Source organism: Podarcis erhardii, assembly GCF_964252035.2.
Source record: "Podarcis erhardii genome assembly, chromosome: 12".
NCBI classification, from domain to species: domain Eukaryota; kingdom Metazoa; phylum Chordata; class Lepidosauria; order Squamata; family Lacertidae; genus Podarcis; species Podarcis erhardii.
The window spans coordinates 33,301,668-33,320,158 of NC_138513.1; the positions used below are offsets into that span (position 1 = coordinate 33,301,668).

Consider the following 18,491-nt stretch of genomic DNA (forward strand, 5'->3'; position numbering starts at 1 on the left):
AGTCTTTTTTTTAATACAAAATAACTCACTTTGTGAATTTATTGTGAAAGTTTCTTTTATCATAAAATGGATGAACTGTACTATAGCTTTCCTTCACTTGAACTATCCTCCTAAGCACAGTATACATGCTAAATATAAGTGGGTATTTTATCACATCCATTTAAGAGTGCTATCAAAACAGTAATATTATCTCTGGAACCTGCTTTTAGTGCAGCTTCTACAAGGTGCTTACTAATATACTTAGCTGCAAGGGCATAAAATGTCCTAGAATTGATTTCTGAATCTTCTGATATTTGTGAAGATTCAGAACTTTCAGGTTCAGGTTCTTCTACATTTATCGCAAACTCTGGGGTTAGAGTTTGTTCTGTGCTTTCATGGGTTGTATCATCACTTAAGTCCCATGATCCAGAAACTTCTAAAGTGGTTTCTGATTCTTCCTCCTCCTCTTCTTCTTCTTCCTCTGCTGCTGCTTCTGATTCTTCCGCTGCTTCTTCTTCTGCTTCTTCCTCATCTGCTTCTGATTTTTCCTCTGCTTCTGATTCTTCCGCTGCTTCTTCTGATTCTTCCTCTGCTTCTGATTCTTGCTCTGCTGAGGAACCTGACTGAACCATCTCTTCTTCTTGCACAACGCTACTTGAGGACCTTAAATTTTGTAAGTCAATATCTGCCAAAAAATCTTTATTTAAATACCATGAATAGAATTCAGTTTCCAAATCATTCGAAGGTAACTCGGAGCGTTTGGACATGCGGGCTCTCTTCAGTTGGGAGCGCTGATACTTTTCCAGATAAGCAGAAAACATTGTTAATGTCAATAGTACTGCTTCACTTTTATCCAGAACTTCCCAGAGTCCATTAGAAGCTAAAATAAGAAATTGGCATGAATCGTCAACAGGAAAGGAGATTGTATGTGGTACAGGAATAACAGTATTTTTCAGCTTTGGATTGCCGTGGTGGCCAAGGCCCCGAGTGCTTTTGATAAGTCCTTCTATCAGTCCTTTGGGTTCATTGCTGCTGATACAGCCACCATTCTTAAGAACACGGATCCTTTCTTCTCTAGAATAAGTGCTGTGTTCTTTAGTAACCCAATAGCTTTTCCCATTTTTGCATAAAACAGCATGAACGTTGCCTACAATAAAAAAACAACAACACACAACTTATCACTGTATAACTTAACTGAATTGATCTTTGAAAGCACTTAAACTTCAGCTGTTGCTTTTCCTCTACACATTATGCTGCGCAGATTCTATACACAATTCATGTCCTGCCATCTTTCATCATTCGTGAAGATAACCAGTCTAAAGCTGGATTCTAGACACATCAAAGAAGCATTTCAGTTCAAAGTGTTGTAAATTTAAACACGGAAAGCAGGTAGAGAAAAACGGGACTCTATGTCACCATCTGTTGGCACAATGTTATATCACACATAGAATGCATATAAATCACTTTTTCTTTACTGACTGGCTAGACTGGCTAGCTGAGTCCCAAGTGCTCAGTTTATCTTACCTACACTTCTCCCACAATTCCAAGTCAAGTGCCACTTTCTACATACCTAAATTACTACATCCATAGGCTGAAACTAGACAATGTGAGCCAGGGGGCCGCAAATGGCAAATTTGATCCATCTTATCATTTTGACAAATAGCAAACTCGGGTGCTTCAATGCCGATAGGTTTGGATACAAAACAGGGCCACTAAGAAATGAAGATGTACTGGCATATTAGAAGAGAGCCTTGAAGTATGTAGAAATGTCACATTCGTTTACAAAACCAAAATAGCAAAAAGCTCAAACAGCCTAATGAGGACTGGGTGTGCTTATTGGCCTGTGAGAACCACAGAAAGTGTGAAGTTGGAGAAGAAAAATGGGAAGAGTGGTGGTGGGTTTTCCTGATCAGGTCATTTGTACATCTTGCAGTACCCTAGATGCAAACATGGCTATAGCAGGTTACACTGGCAATATCTAGTAAGGCCCTCTCCATCCTGGTATTCTCCAGATGCATTAAGCTAAAACACCCCACTGGTTCAAGACAGCATGGTCCCAATGTTTAGGGATGATGGGAGTTGTGTAGCGTAAGGCATCTGGAGGGAACGCATTTGGGGAAGGCTGTTTTAGTTGTGCAAAATAGTTCTCATCCATCTGTCTCAGGAGACAGTGGAGCGCACGTCCAGGGGTGAAGTCAAAACCACTGTGTTAGCAGCACCAAAGTGACCTTTCAGGGGCACAAGCCCAGGAGCAGTGTGTGTGGAGGTTGTCCTGGACTGCCCAGACAACAAGACCCCCTTCTCGCCCTTGCTAATGTAGTCCAAAGGCAATCACAACTATACATTTGGCACCAACCTGGCTGCAGGAGCATAGCTGTCAACTTACAGATTTGAAAATAAGGGACCAGCAGCCTCGAAAATAAGGGATCAGCAGCCAAAATAAGGGATTTTTTGGGCACAGGTATGTTCAACTTCTGAGCCCCTCCGAGCCAAAGGCAGAAAGCCCAGCCAGCAGCCCAACAAAGCCTCAAGTGGTGGTTCCCACAGCGCAGCAACCCGGCAAAGGGGATGCAGCAAGAAAAACCACCATCACCTCTCCGCTGGGAAGTGCTGAGCAAAGGTGAGTCCCCAGGCAACACGGCCGATTTGATCGGCACAAGGCATGCAAGCTCCACTCCCCAGTCGTTCTTAGACTCCTTATTGGGTGAGCAACGCAGCCAAGCAACACTGTTGGAGCCTCCCTCCTCCCTGCCGGCAGGGAGGGAGGGAGAGGAGCTGCTTCCTTTGAAACCCGGGAAATTTAAGGGACATCATCAATAAGGGACAGCAGCGGGACATGGCGCTGGGATAAGGGACTTTCCCGCCAAATAAGGGACAGTTGACAGCTATGTGCAGGAGTTGTCAGAAGGAGGCGTACAAGGCACTATCCAGCCATACTGGGGACTGCACACCGGATTTGTGTTTACTCCTTAACCTTTTCTTCTCCCAAAAATACCCCGCAAGGCAGCGGAAGTTTAGGATCAGTTTTTCTTTTCCTAGACGTGCTGCCTTCCCATCTTGATGAGCCCCATCTGCCCCTCATGTCCCTCTACGGCCCGTGCAGAAACCACCTTCTCTGCTCAATCTGCTGGAGCCTGTCTTCGCATGCAAGGGAAGTCCCTAACTTGCTGAGGGTTTCAGAGCCCTTGGCTACACCCAATCGAAGTCATCCCCAGGATGTGGCCACTGCCACATGCTGACAGCTTCTAGGAGCCACAGGTGAGAGCTGAGTGGAGGGTAGGGACCAAAGGTGGACAAACTACCCTAGAAGGAGCATGATGTGTCCCTCACCAGAGGTACTACTCCTCCCCTAACACCCATACACCTCTGTCAGATCACAATTGCATGGAGATTCTCAGTGTCCAATGAGGGGAGACAAATGTGCAGTACAGTGACATGGCAATAGGCTTTGTACAATTAGATATAAGGATTGCTGGATCAAGCCAATCTGTTCTCAGTGGACACCTAGATGATGATGATGATGACAACGATGGTGATGATTTACTTATACGCCACACATTTGGCCAGGCCTCCCCAGCCACTCTAGGCGACTCCCAACAGAATATTAAAAACATGACAAAATATCAAACATTAAAAACTTCCCTAAATAGTTGTTTATTTCCTTGACATCTGATGGGAAGGCGTTCCACAGGGCAGGCGCCACTACCGAGAAGGCCCTCTGCCTGGTTCCCTGTAACCTCACTTCTCACAGGGGGGAAACCACCAGAAGGCCCTTGGTGGGGGTGGAGATGCTCCTTCAGGTATATGGCTGTGGGAAATGGGCAAACAGGACTCAAGCACAATAGCGCTCCCCTCTTCTGTGCTTCCAGCAACTGGTATTCAGAAGCATTACTTCATCTATGGAGGCAGAGCAAAGGCATCATGCCTAGTAGCTACTGACAGACTTATCTTCCCTGAAAATTATCAGATCACTAGGACTGCTGTTTTCTGTATCTGCTATGTAGCTTCTGTCACATTTATAGCTGGATACCTCCCAGATGCCAGTCACTGCCAAAAAAAAAAGATCAGATTTGTTCAAAAATAATATCTGGTTCCAAATGAAAGTATGCAAGTAAAACATGTTGGATCTTAGAGGGCAACTTTTCAACAGACTGGATTTATAATGGAGGTAGTAAAAGAATCTGGATCATTTTGAGTCAAGCGCAAATATTTATCTCTTTGGAGCCGAGGTTATGTCCATAAGACGCGGCAGCAGTCATCTAAGAAGAGCCAGAGGCTTTGATATTCAGTTCAGCATCCCGTTCACATGGTGGCCACCCAAAAGAACAGCATGAGTGTAAAAGCAACTCTCTCCACTTGCCCTCCCCAACAATCCCTCTGGAATTGGAGGTAGTAGAGAGACATAATAGCGAGTAGCCACCGATAGCTTTAACCTCCACAAATTTGTTTAAACTCATTTTAAAGCCATCCAAGTTGGTGACCTGTACTACATATTGCAGTTATGTACTGTGTACAGGGTTGCCATATTTCAAGAAGTGGAAATCCAGACTGTTGCTGAGCTTTTGGGCAAAAGCTCAAAAAAAAAATTGAAATAAAAGGAAGCTTTTGAGCTATTTTTAAAGAAGATTGGCAAAAACGACACTGCTGACATGGGTTGCCGTACACCCGGATTTTCCTGGACACTTAGCTGATTTCTGCCCAGACACTGCTTCTGGCTTCAGTACTCCAGGTATGTCTGGGAAATTCCAGACATATGGCAACCCTAGTACTGTGTAAAGAAGTACCTCCTTTTGTCAGTCCTGAATCTTCCTCCAATAGATAACCCTGGGTTGTACAGTGGTACCGTGGTTTGCAACCATTTTGGATTACAACCATTTTGGATTACAAACACATCAAACCTGGAAGTGCATGGCCCCCCCTTTTTTTTTGGATTGCAACCCATTTTTTTTTTTGAGGTCCCATTGGCGAAAGCACGCCTTGGGTTACAACCTGTTTTGGTTTACAACCGGACCTCCGGAATGGATTATGGTTGTAAACCAAGGCACCACTGTAGTATGATTGGAGTGCGCGGTGGGGGGGGGGCCTTCCCTTACGTTTCCGAGCAGAATTCAAAGTGTTGGTGCTGACCTTTAAAGCCCTAAACGGCCTCGGTCCAGTATATCTGAAGGAGCGTCTCCACCCCCATCGTTCTACCTGGACACTAAGGTCCAGTGCCGAGGGCCTTCTGGCGGTTCCCTCACTGCGAGAAGCCAAGTTACAGGGAACCAGGCAGAGGGCCTTCTCAGTAGTGGCGCCCGCTCTGTGGAATGCCCTCCCACCAGATGTCAAAGAGAACAACAACTACCAGACTTTTAGAAGACATCTGAAGGCAGCCCTGTTTAGGGAAGCTTTTAATGTTTGACGTATTACGGTATTTTAATATTTTGTTGGAAGCCGCCCAGAGTGGCTGGGACAACCCAGTCAGATGGGCGGCATATAAATATCATCATCATATTTCCTCATAAGGCAGTTGATTCATCCCCGTCATCGTTGTCCTTTTCTGAAACTTTTACAGCTCTACCATATCCTTTTTATGTGTGGTGACCAGAATTGTATATAGTATTCCAAGTACAGTCACACCACAGATTTGTATAACAGCTTTAATATATTGGCAGTTTTATTTTCAACCCCTTTCCTAATTATCCCTATCATGGAATTTCACTATTTCTACAGCTGCAAATGATGAATACAATTATGGAATAAAAGAATAAAGCAATTATGTAAGTAAAGTGGGCATGTTCCTTGTGACATCTGACAGAAAAGGTTTATGAGAGATACAAATTAAAATACAAGGGTTGGCAGGAAGGGTAATCTTCCTACCATAAGCTTGCGTCAGTATTTCTGCTTAAATTACTGAGGATTTCAGCTAAGCAGTTTTTCATGAAATGCATTTGATAGGATTTTACCAATAGTATTTCCCCCTCTTTCAACAAGTCAACAACCCAGTTCACACATACCCCGGTAATATCACAGCTATTTCTACTCCCCATATCCACAGATGAGTGATCAACCTTCTGGTTCCTAAATAAGCTGATGTTTCTTTGACTGAGGCTGGTTTTCTCATATGGGGAAAAGGAAAACCTTTAAAAAGAGATAAATTGACTGAAGGGCCATCAGCTATCTTACTTCTCCAAGGCATTTGTAAATATAGCTAAGACAGATAGATGGTATCTGTTTTTCACATGATGATCGATTTTGCACATACTCTGTCCATAACAATAGTTTGTTGCATCTGAATCAGGAACTGGCTAAACTATGGTTTGCTGAGAGATTGTGTTTGTTGAACATAACAAAGAAACAGACCAATGACAAAAAAAATATTTGGGGAGGGAAGCTTGTTACAGTTTAGGAATACAGACTTATTGTTCCTATTTCAGTTCAAAGTTTAGGTGAGAACAATCCCATCAAAGAAAATATCTGTTATTCAAAATCATTGCATACCATATTGACTTGCCTTTTTCCCACTCTTTATTTTTTTGGTGCTGAGATAGTTGAAAAGTGCTTCATCTTGCAAACATTGACTTAGATCTTAAGGTTCTGCTGGCGAGAATATTCTGTGAATGGAATTCTGCTAACAAGATACTCCCACAGTGTGGAAGGTCTGTGTGGCATTCTTTGTTCATATCCCCTTTCCCCTTTGTTCATAAGCCCCTTTGCTTAAAAGGGGGGCGGGAATTTGCTCTAGAGAGTGGGGTGAAAGACAAAAAACAAACAAAATCAAAACGCCACCCTGTACTCAGGCAAAAACCTATGCTGGAGCCTGATTTCCTCTGTCAGTGGAAAGAGCCCTTCTGTTAATAATAATAATAATAATAATAATAATAATAATAATAATAATAATATTTATACCCCACCCACCTGGCTGGATTTCCCCAGCCTCTCTGGGTGGCTTCCAACAAAACACTAAAATACAATAATCTATTAAACATTAAAAGCTTCCCTAAACAGGGCTGCCTTTAGATGTCTTCTAAAAGTTTGGTAGTTATTTTTCTCTTTGACACCTGGTGGGGGGGCGTTCCACAGAGAGGGTGCCACTACTGAGAAGGCTCTCTGCCTGATTCCCTGTAACTCGCAGCGAGGGAACCGCCAGAAGGCCCTCGGTGCTGGACCTCAGTGTCCAGGCAGAACGACAGAGGTGGAGACGCTCCAGAGAGAGTGAGTTAGGACCCAAGGCTATGCAGTATTGAATTAAATTGCAGGCACCTGCTGTATCATTCAAAACTGACAGGCCAAAATTTTAAAATGGGGTAGGGTAGTGGGAAATAGTAACGGTATTCCATACATACCAATATTAGCAATATGCATGAGTCCAAATTTTTCTTCTGTCAGTGCAGAACTATTGTCGCCTTCAAGCTCTTCCTCTTCCTGACTCCCATCTATGCTATCTAGCACGTGCTCATTGTCTCCTGGTTCTGTGGTGAGATCATTTGTTCTTTCAGACGACTCTCCTTGCTGCTGTTCCATGTTCTCAAGGAGACCCTCTTCCTGGCCCCCATCTATATGATCAGCAACATGCACATTGTCTCCTGGCTCTCTGGTGTGATCATCTGTTCTCTCAGATGACTCACCTTGTTGCTGTCTCATATTTTCAAGCAAACCTGCTTCCTGGCTCTCATCTATGTGATCAGCAACATGCACAGTGTCTCCTGGTTCTCCAATGTGATCATTTGTTCTTTCAGGTGACTCTCCTTGCTGCTGTCCTATGTTTTCAAGGAGACCCTCTTCCTGGCCCCCTTCTATATGATCAGCAACATGCACAGTGTCTCCTGGTTCTCCAATGTGATCATTTGTTCTTTCAGGTGACTCTCCTTGCTGCTGTCCCGTGTTTTCAAGGAGACCCTCTTCCTGGCCCTCATCTATATGATCAGCAATCTGAACATTGTCTCCTGGCTCTCTGGCATGATCATCTGTTCTTTCAAGTGATTCTTCTTGCTGCTGTTCCTTGCTTTCAAGCAGATTCTCTTCCTGAATCACATCCTTATTATTGGCAACCTGCTCATTGTTTTCTGACTCTACCGTGCTGCTTTCCTTTTTGTCTTTGGTTCCTCCAAGTGGCTCCTCTGGCTGCTGTTCTGTGACACCGCCCCTCTCTTTCTTAGTTATAAGCAGAGCCACTCCCTGCTCTGCGTCAACCTTTTTCTTTGCTATGAATATCCTTTTAGGCATCTCCTCCTCGTTCTGTTGTCCGACGTTCTGTTCCTCTTCATCAGTCACCTTTTCAAGCGTTTTCTCCTCCTCTTCTTCTTGCTGGCTTTCCTTTTCGTTGCTTATATTTTCTATTATACAGGTGGCAGCTGTACAACTGCTCCAGCAGACTCTGGAAACTTCATTTCTCCCGAGCCGTAAAAGCCTGTCCATACGCCAGAAAGACTTAGCATATGCTCTGTGAATCCATTCATAATCACCTGGCCAAGATTTCTTCCCTCTGGCACCCTTCTGAGTGAAAAGCCTCTCCCTCACTTTGTAATCTGCCCTGAAGACGGTGCAGAATGAATCTATGAATTCTTTCCCAGCTTCACTCACTTGGTAAGAGGGATCTTCGTGAGAAAGCTGGTCAAGGAGTAAAACGGGAAGTTCCACGGACGTCGTCTCTGCAGCAGAGATTCCATTGCTTCCATCAAAAACCCCAAGAAAGGACGTACCTGCCCTGTTTCCATAATTGTCTAATACGACAAATACGTCTTCCAAGTTTTCACGCCAACGAGCATTTTTGTCTTGACATATTGCGATGGCTTTTATCAGTGGATTGGTAACTTCTTCAATGTGCACAGAACTTTGAGCAACACTATCAATGCAAAAATATGGAGTAGTCTTCATGCTTTCTTTAAGGAGATCAAATGAACAGCCAATCTTCTCCGTCTTTCGTTCAATGTACTTAGGAGTCTTATATTTTTTCATTTTTAAAAGCAGACGTTTTCTCTGAAGAACTATTTTATTTACATCTATTGATTCCACCCATGGCCGGCGATAATCCAGTACTGCCAGAGCCTGGTGGACTTTTTTATGGAAAAGAATTTCGCTAATGTGTACCGTTTGTTGGCATATGGAGCAAAATACTGTAATATCGAGTTTGTCAACTTTCTTGAAGTCAATCTTAACTACCTTTGTGGGATCTTCTTCAGATTTGTCGGATTTACATTGCTGAGATCCTTTTTCCCACGACATTCTATAAGAACAAAGAAAAGTAAAATGTGCTTCAACTATCCTTCTCAAACAAAAGCAAGAAATACTCATAAAAGAACCTTGCAATTTGTTCTACATGCCAAATGGGGCTTTAGGATTGCGTTTTTCTGATCGCCTGCATACAATATGATCAACTGCTTCTCAAAGAGTTTTAAAGCCGTCTGATATGGAATGCGGGTAGAGAGGAAATATTTTTTTCCTTTTTTAATTCTATTGCTTTGTTTACCAAAAAAAAAAAAAAACAGGTGCAAACATAACAAAAAGAAAAATATTTTTTAAAAAACTTTTAAAAATCAAATCATAAACCATAAAGCGTCACAGCCTGGAAAGACAGCTCCAAAGGGATAATAAAATATTAACTCCTACCAAGATTTCCTTTACAAACAATAAAGATTTATTTTTTTAAAAAAAGGATTCTCCAGCTGGGAGTTCCATCATTATTGAGAATAAAGGTTCTATATAGACTTAAATGATCCAGACATTTGCTTATAGTGGCAGCACTGAGTAATCATGTGCCTCGATATTTGTGTAAGAAATAAAATCATGCCATACTGTATATATGTGGCTTACTTAGAAGTAAGCCCTGTTGAGTTCAATGGGACTTCTAACAAATTGCAGCCTATGCACACATATACAGAAGTACAATTTCATTAACAGTTGGGACTTTTTTCAGAATAGATATCAATTTTAATTTTTAATTCATACCCCTTTATGAGCAAATGAGAGATTAATCATATGCTTGCTACCTACACTATACAGTATATACTGAATAGCTATTTCTACAATGCATAGTTTCCATGTTAGGAAAATTAGGAAATATGATCAGTATTACCAAAGAGAACTGAAATATACTAGGAGTCGAGTGTGAATTTCATGCTCATTATTCAGCTCATAGTAGCAATGAATGAAACTTTTCCCAAAACATCTAGCTATATATACGTTATTTACACAATGGGCCCCGTGTGATTGGCTAATTCCGGGCTGCTCCTGCAGGCCAATCAGGTCGCTGATTCACTTCCATCTGGAGCTGGATTGGGTGGCTCCTGCGGACCAATCAGACTGCTGCATTCTGGATCCTAGTGTTCTAGGATTCAGCTTAGTACATGACAAGAACCTAACTCTGAACAAAGTAGGCTGCATGCAATTCTACTGTCAACAAAACTGGAAACAAGAAAGGGTTTTCAGTGTGTATAGATGATCAAGAGCAGCACCATACTAGTTTTGTCAGGGCCTGTTTAACCTTAAAATAGCTGCCCGATCATGGTGAGAGTTAGCCAATACCTGTTTGGACAGAAATTAAAACGCCCTTCATCTGTAGAGATGAAGACAAGAGAGGAAGTTAGTTGTTTTACTGCAGGACACTTTTTTGGGCGAAGTTGTTGAGTTTTCCCCCCTCTTGTTTTGTTTTTGTTTTTTTGCAAAATCTCTGGAAAAAATGAAATTTTCCAACATGGATTGCCATATGCCCGGGCAACACAGTAGAGTGCCCCCTCAGTACTCAAATGTAATCCGTTCTGGTCCTGCCCACCTAGCAGTTCGAAAGCACTCTTAAGTGCAAGTAGATAAATAGGTACCGCTTTATAGCGGGAAGGTAAACAGCGTTTCTGTGTGCTGCGCTGGTGCTGGCTCGCCAGCTGCAGCTTCGTCATGCTGGCCACGTGACCCGGAAGTGTCTTCAGAGGGCGCCGGCTCACAGCCTCTAGAGCGAGATGAGCACGCAACCCTAGAGTCGGACACGACTGGCCTGTATGGGCAGGGGTACATTTACCTTTACCTTTACCTAGTTACAGTGGTACCTCAGGTTACATACGCTTCAGGTTACATACGCTTTAGGTTACATACGCTTCATGTTACAGACTCCGCTAACCCAGAAATAGTGCTTCAGGTTAAGAACTTTGCTTCAGGATGAGAACAGAAATTGTGCTCTGGCAGCACGGCAGCAGCAGGAGGCCCCATTAGCTAAAGTGGTGCTTCAGGTTAAAAACAGTTTCAGGTTAAGAACGGATCTCTGGAATGAATTAAGTATTTAACTCGAGGTACCACTGTATTATTTTTCCCCTGTAGTAAGCCGCCTGGAGCATGATTTGAACTGTGGAAAGGTGACATACAAATAAAATTATGTATGTATGTATGTATGTATGTATGTGGCTACCATACATCTGTAATTTCCCAGACATAGTGTTGATTTTTTGGCAATCCCGCCCCCCCAAAAAGGTAAACAACTTTTGTGTCTGGATTTTCACTTTTTGACATATGGCAACCCTATGTTCATATTGAACATATGAACCCTTACTGTTCATATTTTAGAAAAAATAAACGATGGGACGAGATATGCTCAGTGGGGGTGCACAATTTCAAATGAAAAATATCTGTAAAGTTGTGGGGTATTGCTGTCTTTATAGTGTAACAGGGCATATTTACATGGTGTGTCAACAGGGCTATTTACCCAGAATAAATTAGAATCTCTTCCCCGCCCCAACAAAGTGACTGGCAATGGAGGGGGGAGCTAGCTTTTCCGTAATTGAGCCGAGAACTCCTTTGTAAAGATATGCAAGAAGAGCAGAGCAACAACAATGATAAAGTTGCCCTATCCTTTCAAGCTTAAGATACTGTACAACCATAATAAGTGTTTGAATTATTTTTGTTTCAGATATAGAAAGATTTTGGTAACTCCAAATACGATAATATTTGATGCAATCTCAGGGCCTTTCCTTTCAGCAGGAGAAGGAACCTTGTTAAGTTGTGGATGAACATATCAAACGACACAGCAATTCTTCAAACAGCTCTTGTTTATTTACAGGCCAGAACTGAACTGAACTGAAGGGTTCAGCCAGCCTGCTTATATAGAGCTCCACTACAACGCAACTGTAACAATTTTCTGTAACTATCCAATCACTGAATGTCACTTTCAATCCCTTATTTGCATATGTGGACCTGAGTGAAAACTATCTACAGTATCCTCCTGCTGGCCCAGGGTGAGAACTTCAGTACATAACAAACCTCACACAGAATAAAAATGCCAGGCAGAGGCTGCTTAAACGCTCCTTCACATTAGTAACTGATCTCCACAGTCGGCTGCTTCATGGTCTATGGACTCCACATTTGGATAATTTCCTTGATGGCCACTTGATCGGCAACTGAGGACAGAACATGGAATATGTACTTACTTGTCTGATGAATTGGGAAATAGTTCACCTCAGGAAGCGTAGAAACTAGGGCTGCAACCAAATGAAAGAAATATTAATGAATCAATTGAATTTGCACAAATAAACATATAAGGGGGTGGGAATATCATACTGAAGTTGGGGGGAGGGAACCATACATTTCTTGTTCTTAGATCATCTGCCTGTATATTGTAGCAGCCTTCATCTTGGAAGATAATTCTCCTGTATGCGAAAGACAAAATTACCTTTTTAAAGTAGTGCTTAATTTTTAAAGTCATCTTAATATATATTTTTAATGCACTGTCTTTTTAACTGTGGCAATTTTTACTTGAAGGGCTGCCACGTGGAAGATAGAGAAAGTTTGTTCCCTGCTGCTTCAGAAGGTAGGACTCGACCGATGGAGCCAAATGACAAGAAAGGAGATTCTGACTAAACTTTAGGAAAAGCTTTCTGCTCGATGGTGGAACGGATTGCCTTGAGAGGTGGTGAGTCTCCTTCCTTGGAGGTCTTTAAACAGAGGTTGGATGGCCATCGGTCAGGGATTCTTTATCTGTGCTTCCTGCATTGCAGGGCGTTTGAAAAAGTGACCCTGGGGACCCCTTCCAATTTTATGAAAGGGTTCTTTAAAATAAAAATTAATAACCTAATTGATTAAATAGTGATGCTCTAACTAGAAGAAATCAAGAGCAAACTATGGGGAACTGAATAAGCAATGAAAGGATGATTTAAGCTGAGTCTGCATTGACTGATTCAAAATTACTTTCATGAGAAGTGGGGCTTCAAAGCCAGGTATCCCCATACAAGCCCAAAAATTAGCGTCATTTCCAGATTTTGGAGGAACCTTGGGCAAGACAACCCCCAGGGACCACCCTTCTTCATGAGCCCACCTCCCGAACTGCAAGCAAGTCCAGGGAACTTGAACATCTGGAAACAGTTACTTTAGAAAAACCTATTATTTTTCTGGCCAAAAATTGGAAATCACAAGAAGTACCAACAGTGGAGGAATGGCAGATGAAGATGATGGATTTTTCAGAGCTAGCAGACCTGTCCGGAAGAGTCTGCAACCAGAAGGAGGAGGAGTATCAAGAGGAATGGAAGAAATTTAAAGATTATTTAGTTAAATATGTTAAGATAACTTAAATAGAATTACTTGCGAGTACCAAATTTGCCTAGGATTTAAATATGTGATGTTGTAGAATATTATAGATAAAAGTTAAAATGAAAGGAAAGATGTTAATAGGACTATGTAAATTATATATGAAATTAGTTTTGGAAAACTGCTACAATGATTTATATGGAAACTCAGCTAGGGGGATTTGAGGAAGTCACTTAACAATGTTAACAAAACTGGATTTTCTACAGTTAGGATATATGTTTGTTTGTTTCCTTGCTTGTTTTTTGATTTTTTTTTGTTTGTTTGTTGATATGTCTGTTTTAAATTTGGAAAACTAATAAAAAATGTTTTTGAAAACAAACAAACAAACAAACAAACAAACCTATTTTCTTATGGTTTCTATTGGTGGTTGCCTTTGGGATGAGGCACTTTTTAGCTTGGTTAGAAAGGTGCTCCTAAAAAGATTTTTAACGATATCTCTTCAGTCTTCCTGTTCCACGTACAATGATTTTTCTGATCCTCATTTATGCCTTTGTGTTAAGGTGTCTTCAGACCTCAGTTGATATTGTTTGCTCAGCATGTGCTAAATCAGAACTTTGCTTACATTCATTTTTTTTGTTTAAAGTTTAACTCAAAGGGAAGAGATATGAAAAGGATATTTAAAATAACATTTGTAAAAAACACACCCCAGAATCCTTTCTCTTGGGAATTATAGGGATAGAACTATTTAAATTGTATAGAAACTTATTCATATATGCGACTACAGCGGCAAGAATGCTACTTGCCCCAAAATGGAAAGAAGCAGAAGTCCCAGCAAAGGAAGAATGGATACAAAACTTATGGAATATGCAGAAATGGTGAAACTTATCAGGATAATAAGAAATCAAGATAACAAACTTTTTATAAAAGAATGGAAATGGTTTATGGACTATTGCAGATAAATTGTAAACAGATTAAAAACACTGGCAGGATTATTGTACTAACCTGCAGTTACATAAAAGTATATTTTTAAAGAAGATAAATAAATAAGTCAAGTTAATTTGGATATACAGAAGATATTAAAAAAAAATAAAAGGAGCAGCAGAAAGAGGGGGGAGGAAGTTAAGATTTAAAATGTCAAAACGATTGTAAAATCAGTGAAATGTATACATCTGAAAAGTATAATAAATAATAAAGTTTTACTCAATGAAATTCTGTAAAAATATATACCTTTGACTCCTAGGAAGTTGTGGATTCTTTGGAAGCCATTTCCCTCTGTTGCTATTGAAACACCGGGGCAGGATTGGCGGTGCCTTTCCAGTGTTTACAGTTATTACTATAGTAACCGTATCCTTAGCCACTAAGATGCTGTTCTGGTTTGTCTAAGAATCAAGATTAAAAGGTGTGGGTGGTGCTACAGAGCCTCTGTGTTTTCCAAGGAATGCGATCAAGAAACCCCCCCACCCACCCTGGCAAAAACAACAGCCCTGTTGCAGTTGTCTTGTGAACAGGTCTTGAGGCATACCGTGTCATAATCCTCAACACATGTTGGTTACAATCATCACCACCTCAAAATGAGGGAGCGATGTCAATTCAGTATCGCTCTGCTATACTGTATTGTACTTTTTGTCAGAATGTAATGGAACCAATATTTCCTCTTTTACACTGTTAGCTGCAAAGCCAGTTACAAATCACTATAAAACCAAGTACCTCGGTTTACGAACTGAATCCGTTCCGGAAGTCCATTCTTAAACCAAAACCGTTCTTAAACCGAGGTGTGCTTTCCCTAAGGAGGCCTCCCGCCATAGGTGCCCTTCCACCGTTCGGATTCCATTCTTAGACTGAGGCAAAGTTCTCAAACCAGGACACTATTTCCTGTTTTGTGGAGTTTGTAAACCAAATCGTTCTTAAACCAGGCTGTTCTTAAACCGAGGTACCACTCTATGTTTTCTCCTTCTGCTTCATACTGATCAAACCAATTCATGTGGATTAATTCAATTCAGTGACAATGAAACTGCAATTGTACCAATATATTGTACAAGCACTTTGAGAACTCCAGTGGCTTCCGGTCCATGTAAGGGTCCAATTCAAGAGTTGGTGTTTACCTTGAAAACCCTATGCAGGTAGCTGAAGGAATGTTTGCTTCTGCATTAACCTGTGCGTTATTAACCTGCCATTGTATCAAAGCTCTGTTCCATCATCCTCATATGAGATAAAGTCTGTGGCATCCTAAGATTACAATGCAATCCTAAAAAGTCTCTTAAATTCAATGGACCTTACACCTAAGTGTGCATATTGTTACACACACACACACACACACACACACTGCAAATTGTGAGAGATTTCAGGGGTGCCGGCACCTACTTAAGTTTAAATTTCCTTGTAATGGTCCCTGGAGACTGTGGTGGTTTGTTTGTTTTTTGTCATATTGCTCTATTTACACATGTATACAACCTAAGAATGAGATGAAAGGACTCACAGCATTAATACTCTAATAGAAGTTGCTCCCCCATTAGGTTTCCATCATGGACGTAGCCAGGGGCTGTAGCTGCCCCCCCCATCAAGTAAATAAATAAAAATACTTAACTAACTGACCAATTGCATCATGGATAACTCAGTTCTGCCCCCCAACATAAAGCCTGCCCCCCTAAACTAAACCCTGGCTACACCCATGGTTTCCAGGGAGTCGTCCCCCCCCCCCCCAGTCATAGCTTGGGTTTCAGCAAGCCAAGCCTGGTCTTCCCAAGTCCAAAAGAGACTAACTTCTGTCTTACCTCTTTTTTCTGCAAATATCACTAGCTAGTTGTTTAGATATGTAAAATGGACTCATATCAGCGCTAGCTTAACCAAGACTGGTTTGACCACTTCAACACTTCCTTCAGTTACAGACTCCTGCTTAATAGATACAAAACCACAGGACTAAGGTTCCCAAAGTTATAATCCACCCAACCCCATCTTTTAACACCATGATTGCAGTCTTAACATATAGTTAAAACATTGTGATTTATTCTATTCTCTTTTGACTTTTGTATTTTACCATGTTTCTGTAAATGTCCCCGCAAAGCTTTGCTGGTGGGAGGCATATACATCTTTTAAATAAATGCACAGGATCGGTTTCACTTCGCTATATCACATTACAGCCAGTTTGTTTTGTTCTCTATTTCATGCCAATTTACTCAGAGCAAAGGGTGTACCTCTTTTTGATTTATTTAAACTGCGGCATTTCTCCATAGATAACTGCACATACCGTGTTGTTCTTGTGTGAAACAGCCATTTCCAGATACAACTAACGCCATGAGAAGATGAACAGCAGGTACTGGGCAGTGGGTTTTTAAAAGGATGCACGGCATGACAAAAGTGGATAGAGAAGTTATCATAGAATAGTAGAGTTGGAAGCATAGCTGTCAACCTTCCCTTTTTTTCTGCGGGAAATTCCCTTATTCCAGCGTCGTTTCCCGCTGCTTCCTGCTGCTATCCCGGATTGTTAGATATCCCATAGACTGTCCCCGGGACAGGTGAGGTTGCTGATCCCTTATTTTCGAAGGCTGCTGATCTCTTATTTTCAAATCTGAAAGTTGACAGCTATGGTTGGAAGGGAACCCAGGGGTCATCTAGTCCAACCCCCTGCAACACAGAAATCTCAGCTAAACCCTTTGTCAGAACACCAGAAATTGGGGACGTCCAATGACGCTGAATGTTGGAAGACTTCGGACAGATAAAAGGAAGTACTGTACTGTACTTTATTTTATTCACACAGCACATAGCTGAGCTATGGAACTCGCTCCATCAGGAGGCAGTGATGGCTACCATCTTGGATGGCTTTAAAGGGGGATTAGACAAATTCTTGGTGGAGAGGCTTATGGATGGTTACTAGCTGATGGCTATACTTTGTCTCCACAACTGGAGGCAGCAATGATTCTGAATACTAGTCACTGGTAGACACAGGGAGAGTCTCTCGTGCTAGAATCCTGCTTCCAGGATTCCCACAGGCATCTGGTGAGAATAGGATGCTGTAGGAGGTGGGCCATTGGCATGATTATGATTATTTATAATTATAATTATTATTTTTGGAAGTCTACCTTTAGAGGCAATGAACTCCCAACAGAGTTCACTTTGACTCTACAGTAAAGGGCACGTTGAGCCCTCTCTCCCCAATTCGCTGCTGCGACCCGTCTAAAGAGCCCATTTCCTTCCCTGCAAGTTTGCGAAGAGCCCAGCATTAAAACTACTTGGTTGAAGATAAAATAACAAATAACGACGAGCTCTTAAAAAAATATAAAATAAAAAGGCTCCTTCTTCCTTCCCCGGTCCTAAAAACTGCAATGCCCTCGAGGGAAAGGAAAAGGAAAGCGGGCGCGCTTCGACGCCACTCGCGCTCGCCTAACCCCAGAATCACGTTGAGGGGCGGCTTTGCAGTGCAGGATTGGCGGCTTCCCGGAGTCGCCGTCCTCCTTCCCCCATGAATCGCATCTGCAAGCGCGCTCCGACGGAAGCGGGAGAAGCCGCTCGGCAAAAGAGGAGACCCGCCCGCCGCTCCAGAGCTCTGTGGCGCTTGAAAGCCTGGCGGACTTCTAGGTTGCTTTATTTTATTATTTTGTAAGTGCCGGAGGAGGACTCTTCGGCTTCCTCTTTATGACTTGCCCTGAGGGGACGCCGCCGCAGTGGCGCGCACAGACACACGCCGCCAGTTCTCCTCCGAGAGAGGTGCCCTCTGGAACTGTTGCTAAATTCTTCCGCGGGGCCCCGAAGAGGCGCGACCCGGGCGGGCAAATCTGAGCCGCTGAGGCACTTGGCGCGCTTTATGGCCAGGACCGGCCGAGACGCCACTGCGCCGCTTCTCGGGCGAGGAGGGAAGGAAGGGCCGGGCAGGCCGCGCGGCCGCCCGGCTTCCCTCCTCCTCCTCCTCCTCCTGGGCTGCCGGGCGGTGACAGCCGAAGCCAGGCTCGCTGGCGGCACCAACATGTCCGTCGCCTTCCCCTCCTCCCCGCTGGCTTCTTCTTAGCGGCGCCTCCGCCTCCTCCTCTCCGCCCAGC

The 18,491-nt window shown here is 42.6% G+C and overlaps 1 protein-coding gene across 1 annotated transcript; it reads right to left on the bottom strand.

Annotated features, from left to right (window-relative positions):
* Nucleotides 1–10: 10 nt before the first annotated feature.
* On the bottom strand, nucleotides 11–15,250 carry PP2D1 (protein phosphatase 2C like domain containing 1). Its single transcript, XM_081881967.1, has 4 exons — nucleotides 14,689–15,250; nucleotides 12,369–12,419; nucleotides 7,305–9,184; nucleotides 11–1,126 (listed from the first exon to the last, which is right to left on the bottom strand). Exons 3-4 carry the CDS (start codon nucleotides 9,181–9,183, stop codon nucleotides 129–131), a joined length of 2,877 nt encoding a protein of 958 aa, XP_081738093.1. The 5' UTR covers nucleotide 9,184; nucleotides 12,369–12,419; nucleotides 14,689–15,250; the 3' UTR covers nucleotides 11–128.
* Between the last annotated feature and the right edge of the window lie 3,241 nt (nucleotides 15,251–18,491).